This window comes from Andrographis paniculata, unplaced genomic scaffold (assembly GCF_009805555.1).
Source record: "Andrographis paniculata isolate CXL003 unplaced genomic scaffold, ASM980555v1 Contig32END, whole genome shotgun sequence".
NCBI classification, from domain to species: domain Eukaryota; kingdom Viridiplantae; phylum Streptophyta; class Magnoliopsida; order Lamiales; family Acanthaceae; genus Andrographis; species Andrographis paniculata.
Genome location: NW_026137565.1, coordinates 5,798,908 through 5,812,488, shown reverse-complemented (window position 1 = coordinate 5,812,488; position 13,581 = coordinate 5,798,908). Strand labels below are relative to the sequence as shown.

The window sequence follows — 13,581 nt, the reverse complement described above, 5'->3', positions numbered from 1 at the left end:
CATCAGATATTGTTTTAATTGAAACATCTACTTTTTATGTATTGATTAGCCCTAATCAAGAGCCCAACAAGTCCTGTGGCAGACACATGCAACATGGATATATTCTAACATGATCAAGAAAGATTAAGGTAAATGAGAACTTAGATTCACTACTATGCAAAACAAAGGCTGGATTATTTATTTTGCAAGATTTAAGATCAGTATAATGCTACAAGTGGCCTCCCTAAAAGTTATTATCTTTTGCTCATTTTACTAATCTTGGGCTTGACTACTAGGCTACTTCAAGTTGGGCTTTCAAGAACTACTGACATTGGTTTGAAGGTTTAGAGATTTGTTTTAGAATCTGAGAATTTGACTATACTCTAGTGGCAGCATCCTATTGTCCCGGACTGAGTCCGTGACCAAAGATGACTGTGACACTATGATAAGAAGGGTTGTGATCCAAATTCGAACCTATGTGTAACAAGGGTAGCTTCATTTAGTTTTCTGAACAACACTCTACTAAATGAGTAGTAAATAAAGACCCCGACCACCGTATGAAAATTAAAAATTACTGCTCATTCACCGGTGACCATGAGCATCCAAATAACACAAACAGATGATGACTTTGGAGAAAGATTGCAAGAATCGTAAATGAATAAGCAAATGATACATTTATAATCTTGGTTACCTATTTGATAGAAAAACTTAGTGACTACATACCTACGGGCACACATCATAAACTTCTGCTGTGTATATAAATGTTTCCAATTGATACAAAACTATGCAAACTAAGTGCTACGTCTCTTGCATTTGCATCTAGGCTGCTACACAAATCATATCTAGAAAGATGATATAGCAATGTCGACATCCCATGGAGAAATTCACTTGTGAAGTGGAAAGACATTGATCATTACATAAATACCAACAAAGTCTATCAAAAGAATACCGGGTGTAAAAACAAACACATGCCACCGCTGAAATTAGTTAAAACATGCAAATACTTTGGGTAGTTCAATTTCAGACAAACAGCAGATTCGCACAGCTTAATAATAGTTTATGTAAACAACACATAATAGAAGAATGCAACTAACCAAGGCTCCTAAACAAAAAGTCCCCAATTAATGCACTGATAAATGAAGCGACACTAGATTGAATCCACTAAATTCAAGTTCTTAACTTTGAGCATAATTCCTAGAACATTGTTAATTCGTGAATTGTTTCTCCACCTTTAAAAGCTTCTATTTATATGTCCTGAAAGTGATATATCAACACAAGGCATAATCTATAAAACCATTTCAGAGAAATTTATCAAAGGATCATTTAGAAATCGAATATGAAATAGGAGCAAAGACAAAGAATTAAAGACACAAAAAAAAATCGAGCGAATGCGGCATCACACATTGTAATAAGCAATAAATCATTGATATTGTAGAGTAAGCAATAAAACAGCATGCTCAAAACCCCAAATTATAAACCACAATTCATTGAAGTTCAAAATCCTCAAATTCCCACCAAAATATTAATATAGTCCGCGAGAAATAGCTTATCAATCAAAACACCTAAAAGAGCAAGATAATTCGAGCACAACATCATTATGAAGGCTTTCACCTCAGAACCTGAGCTTCGAGAAAAACCAACGGTTCTTCCCAGTCTTAAACCTCTCCTCAAACCGGGCCTTGATCTCCTTACCCGTGGTCACCTTCTTGTCACGCGACACCAGTGCGTCGCCGGTCACGACATCCTTGAGATCCACGTCGAGGGTGTAACGCGTGGGCATAATGTGGTTGTAATTAACGACCTTAATGAACGCCTTGACACGCGATTTCTTCGCCTGCTTCTTCGCTGAATCCTTGCGAATGACTTTGCTGGGGTACTTTGCGATGCCAGCAACAAGGCAGTGCCCGTACGGCCTGTCGCGGGTGCCGTCGTCGAAATTCTTCACGATCACAGCCTTGTGCCCGGCGAACCGTCCCTGCAGCAGGATCACTGCCTTGTTTGGCTTCAGGAACTTCACCATCTCTTCTGCCTGCTGATTGGCTAGCGCAACAAAGCGGCGGTGCGATGAAGATGAGCTCTGCGTTGGCCTTGGAGAAACTAGGGTTTGAGAACCTAAACTTATTTATAGATACATTTGGGCCCGATTATAGGCCCATGATCTATTTTCAAATGTGCCGATGAATATATAATGGGTGGGAGTACTGCCACTCGAGCCCATTATGAAAAAAATAAAAATGAACAAAACCCTAAATCCCAAATTGAATCCAATTTGGATGAGATTTTGTTAACAGTGGAGATATCAAATTCTATCTTCAAAAAGATCTTTCCGTGCTTCCCTCTCAAATTCCGTGATAATCTCGAACAAGTTCCCCTCTGCAATCTAAGCTCAGTGCGTTTAATGTATTGATTGGTGGTAATCATCGTAAGAGATGCTTATCTACGCAGGCTCCCTCTATTGCTGCAAAACACCGATCTCCGGCGACCTCCGCCGCCCCCTCCCTGAATGCGAATTTTTACCAAGACTCCAATCTTTACAAATGCCTGGCTGCCGGAAGTCTTTGCTTCGGCGGATGGCCGTCCGCCCGGTAATAACTTACACTTAAGTTTGTATTGTTCTTTCTTACCTGAATTTGATTAGTGACTGGGGGGTTAGTTTTGCAGCTGATTCTGTAGATTAGATGTTCGGAAATTTATTCTAATTTCTAGCTTACAAAAGATACTGTGATTGACAATATAAGGCTCCGTTTGTTGCCTCCGTTTCAAGTGCCATGGCCATAGTTGTTACTGTGGTTGTACAAGTACTTGAAGAACCACAGTTTCTGTATATTGTTTGCAGAAAGTGAGCAAAGATGACACTGATGACATGTTCGACGACTTGTTAAACAAGTATGGAAAGGTTGTGTTCAAAAGAAACGACCAAAAGTCTTCCAGCACCGAGGCTGATGATGATGCCGAAAGTTTGTCGTGTAAGCTATCCCTTTCACCAAAAGTGCAGTGGTTCGGCATTGTCAGTTTCTGATGTTGTAGCTGATGAACTCTGGTTTTTAAAGTTAGTCTGATATTTGTTGTAGCTGATTAAGCCGTCGAGTGGCTGGCTTAGTGTTGAACTTTTTCAATCCCTCAGCTTCTGAACTGATAGGTTTCTGTGGTTGGTTTGTTGGTTCAGTTGCCATGGCGACAGCTAAGGTTGCAAGCGATGTCAAGGCAGCAGATATTAGGCTCCTCTTTGTGAAACCTCTTGTGTACTGGACTCGGTTTTTTGTCATTGCCACAGCATTTTCTAGGCCTCAAATCGATGCCATTGGGTATGAAGGTTTTTTGCCAATCCAGTAGTTCACACCTTTGGCAATGCAGTTAACTCACTAGCTCGTTCTGATTTTATGCAGATCAAGAATTAGAGATTTAGCCGAATCGCAATATGGAAGATCAGCATCTGGGGATGTCAAACCCAACTCATGGACATTACTGGATTTTGGTGAGTAGTTTGTGCAGATTATCACTCCAACTCTAATCAAACAGAGCGAACATCATTGGATGTCAAAAAAGATCGAAACAGATGGGTCCCTCCCTAACTGAAACTGATGGATAAATTACCCATTGCAGGTGATGTTGTCGTGCATATATTTCTGCCTCACCAGAGAACCTTCTATAACTTGGAAGAGTTCTATGCCAATGCAACACCTATTGAGTTGCCATTCGAGAATGAGCAACCATTTCGGAGTTGACGATGACATAGCCACTCTTGGCCATCCCCCTGCCTCAAATCCTTCAATGATCCAACTTATAAAGAGACCATAGCACCATAGTTCTTTGAAGATTGTAGCAATATAATATATTCATGATCAGAACTGGTTCAACAGAATCCCTGATGATAATTCATGTATCTCTGGCTTGAGGAAATTTTCAACATGTAAGAATTCGGAAATCATAAGTTCCATGCTAAGGATAATCAAGAATGACATCAAGGTTTATCTAGTATAGAGAAATCCTGTTCGTAACATAGATGAAAGGATCATAAGAAGGCAGAAGCATCATGACATGTTTCAGCTACAGTACCAGTAGCGAATTTTCCTCCAAGCACATTCAGTCAGAAATCTAAAATGAAAGGAAATTATCTTAAACCAAATTTAGGGTGAATATCAAGGGGGCATTTTAATACAAAGAAAGATATCCTCCACCACCACAACCAGATAGCTATCCCTTTCAGGTAACAACATCCCACTGGTTGCAAAATCAGTATCCTCAATCCTGGCTTAAGGTTTGCGCGGAGGGGAAGCACTTGGGCTGCTAGTGCTAGGACTTCTTCCACCTCTCATCGGCCTGGAACAATAATGTCAACCAAAATCAAAGGCAAGATTGTAAGGTCAAGAAAGACAGGTAGGATTAACATACACAGATTGATTCTGACAAATCAAATCAGAATGTATTCATTATGCATTTCTTGTTATCAGAAAATACTATATATATTATGTATTAGAGAATAGTAGACAGATTCAAGGAAAATACCTCCTAGGACTACGGCTGCGAGATATTCTCCGTGGTGCCTACAACAAACTTAATGAGATGAACTCACCAACTTTATGAATAGAGAGAGGGGGGAGAGGGGGAGAGATATTGAGAGTAAAAATTTCTAAATTTTACCAACCCGGCGAGGACTAGGAGATGAAGAATAAGAGGATGATCTACCCCGTCTGGCTGGTGGTCCACGTCCCCTGCACACATTGCCAAACAAACACCATAGAATTACATGCGGTGAAAATAACTAAGTGTGACTGAGAATAGCAACTTTTCCACCAAATAAATTCTTTCACCTGTCAGACAACCACTACCAATTGCCAGTAAAAGCAAAAACTTTAAAATAAACTGTGAAGCTTTCAAGAATTTGCACAAGGTAGAGAAACCAAAAGTATGTATATGCAATCCGCATGTCACCTTCTTGGAGAGGGTGATCGTGATGGAGAACGGATTGGCCGCCTAACAGGAGAACGACTGCGTCTGCGACCAATGGGAGATCTTCTTGGAGGACTTCGAACACGCCTTGGAGAACTGAAGGCATAATATCAATAACATTAACAAGAAGGGCTAAAGAGAATAAAACATGCTGCACAAACTAATGTATGAAAATGCTTCATTATCAAACTTGATCAGCCAACCATGAATTCCCCGAAAGAATAAGCATATTCATCTGCATAGACATGTACAACAATAGAGTTCCAACTTTACCCCATGATGCAATGTAAAAAAGAAATCACTAGAAGAAAAGATGGATGAAGAATTTGTTGTACATAACAGCCCTAGCACGCCTCAAATTTCAATATTTACATATTTCTAGCAATCAAAGCAGAAAAAATACTATGCCACTGAATATCATTTTGAAAGAAAATTATCTGTAGGAGTGTCTTTAATGATGCAATATCAGATACAAAAACCATGATTCGATGATATAGTTTGGGTTGGAATTTGAATGAGTGGTTTCTAAAATGTGATAGGAGGCACTGACAAAAATAAGCAAAGATTAGAATTTTCACGGGCCACCACTCAGTGTCCCTAAGAAAACATACACTAAAGCCATGGATATATATATATATATTGGACTTTTTACTCAGTTATAAAATCCCAAGTACAAGTTATATTTAACAACTCAAGCAGATAATGTCTGATTAGCGACTTAAATAGGAAAAATGGGGGTAAACCAGAATGGTCAAAAAGGATATAGTCTCGCATAAATAATAGATACAAAATTTGTCATTCATATATCAAACTAGCAATGAAACAAAGGAATACAAAATATGGAATGGGACCTTATTTATAGGGATTTGTTGCAATGATAAAAAAACAAAACCAAATTACTGGAATTCCAATCATATAAAACATAAAATTTAAAACTCCCTCAGTTGAACCTGAGTCACAAAAGAAAAGAGTTATACTAGCAAAGATGTTGAATCAATTTCCAGCAAAAACTCCACAATCTTGCTTTACAGAGATGTGGCATAAGCCATACACAGCAAACAAAAAACTAAATCAGGTAGAGGTGATGCACAAAACTCAACAATCACCTTTAAACAAGAAACTACCGCAATGAAATGAGAAGAATGAGTAAAGTAAGAGATTCAAGCATAGGGTGAAAACACAAGTTCTTCAGTTTAAATACAGCACTATTAATAATAGTTGTTCCAAAAAGATCAAACCCAAATCTTAGTTTCTCTATAATATTCTAAATAATCTACTTACAGAATATCTAGATATTTTAACAATGATGACATAACAAAGGACATTAACATGCAACTTTTACATACCGTCGCCTAGGTGGAAGTGGAGAGCGCCGACGAAGTGGGCTTCCACGCATCCTTCTTGGAGATGCTCTGAAGAATAAGAAAAATCAAAAGTTGCTCCAGACAAAAACAGGGAACAAAAGAAAAAGAAACAAATGCTTGAGATAATCCCAACCTTGGAGGTGATCGGTAGCGTCTTGGAGTAGAGGAGGGAGAATGACCTCTGGGAGGAGATGCAGGCCTTCTCCTAGGGGGTGGAGAATCACCTCTTCGGAAAGGGGAATCAGCTCTGCGACGAACAGGAGAATCTGCCCGCCTGCGAGATGGGGGAGGGGAATCTGGTTCCCGCCTAGGAGATCCTCTTCGGGGTACAGGAGATCTCCTTCTAGGAGGAGAAGCAGGTTTCCTCCGAGGAGACACTGATAATAAATGAATATTTGCTCAACATCACTTTTCAAGGGAATAAAATAAATTGTACAAGTTGATTAGCACTAAGGTAAAAAAATAAAAAGAAAAAAAATACAACTCACCATCTTTGGGTCGCTTTGCTCCATCTTTACTTCCATCTGCTAGAGCATCATCAGATTTTGCAGCATCTCTTCTCGATGTGGTGGCAACAGCTTTAGGTGGAGAGACAGCTCTCTTCCTCTCAGGCAATGTGAACTTAGCCCGAACAACTTTTCCATCAATTTGAGCCTGCACAAGATGAAACTTGAAATGAAAACCAATAGACTACAACACCAAACATTCAGTAACAAGATCATCACAATCATACTCCATCCATATATATCTGAGCCTTTTCAGCGTCAGGCCTGCTCCTAAACTCGACATAAGCAAATCCTTTTGGAAGATTAACCTGTGTGAGATTTAAAAGAAGAAAAAAGTTATCGCAGTTAAAGAGCGCATAGAAGGTTAAGGGATCAACCAGAAAATAGGCATAGAACTTACAACATGATCAATTGCCAGCCGTACATTCACCACTTCGCCAAAACTACCTATTGAAACATCAAATACATACATTATTTGAAACTGCATGCAAATTATACAACATCATACTACATCACTAGGTATATGATTTCTTTGTCCATAACTAACAAAGAATGTGTAGAAATTTAATGTCTCACAGGTGACTGAAATATACCAAAAATTTCTTTCAAATGATTCTCATTCACATTCCGACTGAGCTGGTCAACATGAAGCACAAGAGATTCAGGAATAGGTGAAGCTTTCCTGGGAAAAAAAAACAAAAAAAAAGAAGTAAAAATAAAGAAATAAAAAATAGAACATCACACATGAGAAAAGGATAAGCATTACATATATAATTTCCAGTACCAAAAGAACCGATAGAAAAGTTTAGGGTGTGTTCTTTTGACGGTAATAGTTTCATAAAAGAAGAAGGCATTAACAAAACTAAATGGCTCCTTCACTTCAATCACAAATAAACTTCTATTTCCATTTTATATGAAAAACTGGACTCACCGTGGAGGTGGGGAAGCTTTCTTGGTTTGTGGAGGGGGTGAACGACCTCTCTTAGCTCCTTCGGTCGGACTAAACAAAATCACATTAAAGTGAAGATACAAAATCAGGGAAATGAACTGAACAAAAAGAAGACGGTAAGAGCACCATTAAAGTTAAAACAACATATTTTCAGATATCTTGCTAGTCATGTACAACAAGATATCCCCCTTCGAAAATTTCAAGAAAAAAAAAATGAAGATGATTAGTCATCTACGACAATTTCCTGGAATAAGGATATCAAACGTCTTGATAGCATTATTAATTGGAAATGCATTTTCGAGTTTGCAAATTGACGACATTCTAAAGTGTTTTAGAAACTTGAGCATCAGTTTCACTAGACACTAAATACTCCTTAACTGGACAAGATTCCACGCGGAAAGACAAAAACTACGCTCATCTGACGATGTGGAACAAAATTTAATGTACCTCTTCCGAGCAGAAGGGCTACCGCTTCGAGAGGTCCCACTGCGAGAGGAAGACGAGAGAGACCTCGAGCGAGAGCGGGAACGCGAGCTGGAGCGCGAATCTGAACCCGAGTAGGAACGGGATCGAGAGCGAGAACGAGAAACGGAACGGGACCGAGAGCGAGATCGGGAGGAAGACCGAGAGTCTGAGCCCGACGGAGACGCCGGACGGCCTCGGGCGGGTTTAGCCATCGGAGCAGTCGATAGCCTGAGCAGTCGAGTTCAATTCCCCAATAAACCCTAAAAACTCGAAAGACAGAAATGTGAAAGCTAAGAAATGAGTAAAAAAACTGTAAATTAAGACCTTCCCTTCTACAGCTCGCTGCCCAATAACTAAATGGGCCACATTTTATTTAATTTGTCTAGCCCACTGGGCTCATTTAGGCCCATCAAACTTGTAACTGTAAGCACGTGCCGCACGTGCCGCATACATGTATAATCAAAGACGACGATATATATAGTAATCTGGAAAAATGAAAACAAGCATTAGGCAACCAATTCTTGAATAATTCAGCTAAGGGTACAATACAGCATAGCTCTCACTACCTGGGCATTACAGGCAAGAGCAGAATGTTACAAGTAAATAATAACAGGACAAGAAGAGCTCAAAAAAGTTGCCTGAATCACACAACCATTGAAGGCACAACAGAGTTACCTTTTCATTTTGGTTCTTCCTTCCTCGGCGAGGGCTCCGATCGTCTCCGTTTCGGTTCATTCTCCCCTAATTGCAACGAAAAACTGAGATCCTCACCACAAGCATTCTTCAGCACAGAGAGATTCTCAGTTTCCGGCCTATCTTGTTGATCGTTGTGATGCATTATAGGCGTCGCAATAAAGCTGGGGATGAACTGATGCTCGAAGCTCGGGCCTGTGTTGATCCCTTCTTCCAGATCAAATGCAGTTTCTGCAGGGGACGAGTTGATGTCTGGTGCGCCGGCAGCATCCTCCAAAGGGATGTGCTGGATGTGGAGGCCTAAAGGCTCAGATTTATCCTTTGGGAGCATTGCATCGGGAGGTGACGAGTCGCCAGCGCTGGATCCAACCATTGTCATGGAAGCAGCTCTTTGTTCTTGAACTGCAACTAAAAGCAAGAACAGGGGAGGCAAAAGATTTAGAGGGTATTTCTAACAATTTGCATGCACTACCTAATGTTTTTCGAGGGATACCTCTCAGGGCTTCGTCTGAAGTGATGATATCAAGCTCGAGGAAATTGAGCAGGCGGCCAAGATCAACACCACTAGTCCAGTTTTCTGGAGGCTGCCCAACTTTTAGCTTTAGACGGCCACGATTGGCTGTTCCGCCCCAGATTATCCCAATTGGTCGCGGCTTCTCCCCATTTTCGCCCTTTAATATGATCAGACTTCCACTGTCACCTTCGAGATCAAATGTTTGTTGATTCTCACCAACGACGAGAAAATCAGTCAGAAAGCATATCCCCTTTTCGTCGTTGTACTCAAGAGCATATGCCAATACAGTTCCACTAGTCAATCCAGAACTTCTTCCGACTTTCATCACTTGCTTTCCAACAAGACTGTCTATTGGAGATTGTAAGTCTATAGTTTTCACATTTCCGATCTCTCCGATCCCCTTCACAAATGTAGTTACAGCTGTCATGTCAAAATCGTCTGCGAAAGGGATGAAGGCACCATCGGCTCTTACAAATGTCTCTGCACACATTCAAGTTGTGCAAGCAGCCCATCAGCTTTATAGATTATAATGAACGTAGGCAAGGAAAAACTGAAAGAAATCAAAGACAGATAATCCAAAATGCAGTAGCAACGTATGGAGCCACACCAAAAGGAATATTTTCCATATATACTCTAATTCTTGGTATCAGCTATGTACCTCACAAATTAACAAGTAAAACTAACTACCTGGATTGATGCCTGCAAAAATCCCAAACCAGAGATCATCTCTAATGAATGAAGTTGCTCTTTCAACTGCACCAAGATAAACTCCAGGCCCGAGGGTTGGTGGCAAAGGATGAAACATTTTCTGATTTGGATAATCTAGATCGACTGCAACATGCCGATTTGTGAGGAAACCAACTTGTCTGCTACCGGTCTGGCTTTTCACAATTGCACCCAAAGTCCCATAAGTCTCTTGATTCGCAACCTAACTTTCCAGAAATTGTGGCAATCAATATAAGCTGCTAAGGACTTTGCAAGATGGAAGCACTGCAGTGTCAAAATATTTGACTTCGAGAAAAGGAAGAGTTCAACACAAGAAAATAGCATCCGAAAGAAATACACATTCTCACATAGCCGGAGACTAAAACCTTTGATGACATATGAAAGGCTTTTCATATTAGGCACCAAATAAAATACAATAAAACTAAAAGATTCCAATTTGCAAATTTCATATCGCCAGGCTATGCTCCAAACCAAAATATCCCGCCTTCTCCCATGAGCTCAGTTGATAGATCAGTTTTTATCATGCAGGATCGATGGGATTGACAACATGCAAAACCAAACATATAAAGCATAATATGGTCGCTAAAAATTTTATTAGCTACAGAAATGTTGCTCCACATGTATATTGAGTGGTGGAAAATGAATTGAATCAATAATACTGCAACGTTAAAATTTGATGTTGATAGAAATGATCACATGTTTTCAGATAAAAACATTAAAAGGAAGCCTGAAAATTTTTTTAAGGTAACCATATAGAAATCATCGTAAAGGTATGAAAAGGCATCTTCCCAATAATGTGTGATTACTGAAGAACAGGTTCACAAAATACCTGAGAACCAGAACCAATATATGGATCACTTCCACGGAGGTCGTCAACAATTTCAGTGTACAACTGCTCCTTTGGCGCAGGTTCTGGGGCACCAAAATATGAGAATTCCACCACATCTACATCACACCATACGCCTCCTGGTCCCTGGTGTTTTAAGCATGTCACTTAAACTTCAAAGCAGAAGAGTCAAACATTCATCCATTAAGTCAGCAAACCCCTCATGACAGAGGAGCCTAACATTCCAATCGTACTGACATATAAAGCTAAAAAGAGAAACGCTGGAAATAGAATATAGAGAAGAACAGCACAAATGAATGTTTTTAGGTAGTGTATGTACTGGATTTATCCTACTTTTCTGTTTTTCCCCTAAAACAAAATAAGAAGCTGAACAATATTCCGAAAAATGAAATTCTAGAGTAAAAGAGGTTTACCACCAAAGCAGTTGGTAGACATTGGATTTCGGTAAGCCACTGCTTGTGAACTTTCCGTGATACAAAAACCAGTATTGCTGGTATGTCTGTCAAAACACCACGCCGAATACGAAAACCAATTGCTGTACCAAGGCTGTAGCACCGCAAGATTTTGCTGTGAAATGCCCTTATTGTCATCAGCTCCAGCAAGGTATTTGCTCGCTGCCCTTCTGGCAAATGGCCAAGATTTTCGGGTAGGACTCCCTTCTGTAAGTTCGCAAAATAATTTGCCCTCTCTTCAGCATCATCTTTTATTCGGCAAGGCCATGAAAAGTATGCAAGACTACTCTCGCAATGTTGCCCAGCTGATGCATGGGGTTGAAGTGATGGTGGACTGAAGGAAGGTTGGCAAGAGTATTTCTCAAGATCCAAAGATGATTCCTCTGATGGCGTTGAGCCCGAGCCTCGAACTCTTGAACGTGACCTAGCCTGTTCCATTTTTATTTACTCTACAGTATTCGTCAAGGCTCAATTTCCTGCTTAGCATGAAATCAGAATCCTTGATCAAAGATACTTCTCTATTTCATAAAAAGATCATCCAAGACAACTACAACTAGTCAACTTTTCTTGAACATTAAATATCACCTGAAATATTTCCCAACATAAAGTAATGATGATCATAAAACAACTTAATAGTATGCTAAAGGCCAGATGTAGAGCAATTTTTTAAGCAATATAAGATGAAAATTTTGAACACAATAAATGGATGTAGATATCACATAGCATGTACCTTCTACTCAGTGCTTGCTGCTTAGCCTAAGGTATAACACTTGTAGAAGATGCAATGAACATTATCTCCATACCAAAACTAAAAAACCGAAGACTCGACAGGAATTTATCATTCAACGAAGTTTGAATCAGAAAATAAATTATCGAGATCCTCCAATCAAACTAAAAAACAAAAACTCTCTTACAAGGTAAACATGATATTGCATATGAAGCTGAGGAAGCTGATATTCAAATCCACACGAAATTGCAGATTTCAAAAAATTAAAACGACACCGAGCTACGCGCTGCTGGAGAAAGATGCAAATGAATTGAGGGGAAAAATACCTCTAAGTTTACTGATCAAAACAATATTATGACAAGAGATAGCAATTCGTTCTTCTAAATTTCAAACTCTCGGCGGCACGAAGTTGACCATAAAACTTCAAAATGTTTGCAAGAACAATATAGAGTAGCGAAAAATATTGCAATCCAGCGGAGAGGAAAATCAGTGCTTTTCATGAGCTTACCCCAATCACGGAGCAGAGAATCTCTCAGTTCTTGAGAATCAACAATAATACAAAAACCTTCCGGACCATAAAAACGCAACGGCTGGCGGAAATTAGAGCTTCCTCTGAGCACAACCCTGAGGAAAGAGAAAGGTTTTACTATTAATTTTCGCTTTTATCAGCAGAAGCTTTATCAGTGCTTTAGAACGAGAATGAGAAGCATGAAGTGCTCTCTCCGGTTCCTAAACTCCGGTTCCTTGCAGTTGTACAGTAGCTGCTTTGTTACCAAATTCATTATTTATTTGTTTATTTATTATTGTCGGTTAAATATTTTATTTAAGAGAAAAAGAAAAAACTTGCACATATATATCATCTTTCTCACTTTCTGTCACCAATGTGTTATAATTAAATTGTGTAGAATTTAAATTTATCTACTCCCACCGTCCCAAACAAAGTGCTACATTTAAGTTGGTCACGTGATTTTAGGTGAGAAGTAGTAAGTAGGATAATTGAGTAATTAGGAGATGTGATAGAGAGATAAGTATATATTTTATTTTTTTATCAGGATGATGTAATGAGATAAAGTGTGAGATATAGATTAAATATAATTAATTATTTCTTAATTTAGAAATATTGCAAAGTGTTTGAGATATAAAAAAAAATGTTGCATGGTATATAGGACGGAGGAGTACCATTTTTGTCATTTTTTATCTTCCACTTCAAAATATCTTTAAAGTAATCATATTCAATACTAAAATACACTTAGGGTGTGTTTGTTTGGGGGATTTAACAAGATTTCTACTATTCATCCAATTTTTTCCCCCCAAAAACATCAAATCAAACACCTATTTTTCATTTTTTATATTATACTAAAAATCAATTTTACATTCAAAACATCACATCAACACCTATTTATATCACA

General features: G+C 39.1%; 4 protein-coding genes across 6 annotated transcripts; 1 reads left to right on the top strand and 3 right to left on the bottom strand.

Moving 5' to 3' along the window:
- Positions 1-1,449: 1,449 nt before the first annotated feature.
- Positions 1,450-2,093, bottom strand: LOC127247077 (60S ribosomal protein L27-3-like). The gene has a single exon (XM_051268781.1). It carries the CDS (start codon positions 1,997-1,999, stop codon positions 1,592-1,594), a length of 408 nt encoding a protein of 135 aa, XP_051124738.1. The 5' UTR covers positions 2,000-2,093; the 3' UTR covers positions 1,450-1,591.
- Positions 2,094-2,235: 142 nt separating this feature from the next.
- Positions 2,236-3,965, top strand: LOC127247075 (protein Iojap, chloroplastic). The gene is made up of 5 exons (XM_051268780.1): positions 2,236-2,564; positions 2,816-2,945; positions 3,146-3,284; positions 3,366-3,454; positions 3,583-3,965. The coding sequence occupies exons 1-5, from the start codon at positions 2,409-2,411 to the stop codon at positions 3,702-3,704; spliced, it is 636 nt and encodes a 211-aa protein (XP_051124737.1). The 5' UTR covers positions 2,236-2,408; the 3' UTR covers positions 3,705-3,965.
- LOC127247074 (serine/arginine-rich splicing factor SR45) lies at positions 3,926-8,425 on the bottom strand. 2 transcript variants are annotated; one of them, XM_051268779.1, is made up of 12 exons: positions 8,196-8,425; positions 7,731-7,799; positions 7,393-7,481; positions 7,200-7,246; positions 7,027-7,107; positions 6,782-6,947; positions 6,427-6,670; positions 6,276-6,341; positions 4,912-5,025; positions 4,621-4,691; positions 4,486-4,523; positions 3,926-4,299 (listed from the first exon to the last, which is right to left on the bottom strand). In XM_051268779.1, the coding sequence occupies exons 1-11, from the start codon at positions 8,423-8,425 to the stop codon at positions 4,495-4,497; spliced, it is 1,206 nt and encodes a 401-aa protein (XP_051124736.1). In that variant the 3' UTR covers positions 3,926-4,299; positions 4,486-4,494. The 2 variants fall into 2 exon arrangements, with proteins under 2 accessions (XP_051124736.1, XP_051124735.1); XM_051268778.1 differs by having other exon boundaries at positions 4,625-4,691.
- On the bottom strand, positions 8,336-12,923 carry LOC127247073 (protein NARROW LEAF 1-like). Of its 2 annotated transcripts, none has more exons than XM_051268776.1 (7): positions 12,681-12,922; positions 11,407-11,921; positions 10,976-11,119; positions 10,108-10,348; positions 9,400-9,900; positions 8,889-9,314; positions 8,336-8,473 (listed from the first exon to the last, which is right to left on the bottom strand). In XM_051268776.1, the coding sequence occupies exons 2-6, from the start codon at positions 11,881-11,883 to the stop codon at positions 8,893-8,895; spliced, it is 1,785 nt and encodes a 594-aa protein (XP_051124733.1). In that variant the 5' UTR covers positions 11,884-11,921; positions 12,681-12,922; the 3' UTR covers positions 8,336-8,473; positions 8,889-8,892. The 2 variants fall into 2 exon arrangements, with proteins under 2 accessions (XP_051124733.1, XP_051124734.1); XM_051268777.1 differs by lacking the exon at positions 8,336-8,473 and adding an exon at positions 8,527-8,698 and having other exon boundaries at positions 12,681-12,923.
- Between the last annotated feature and the right edge of the window lie 658 nt (positions 12,924-13,581).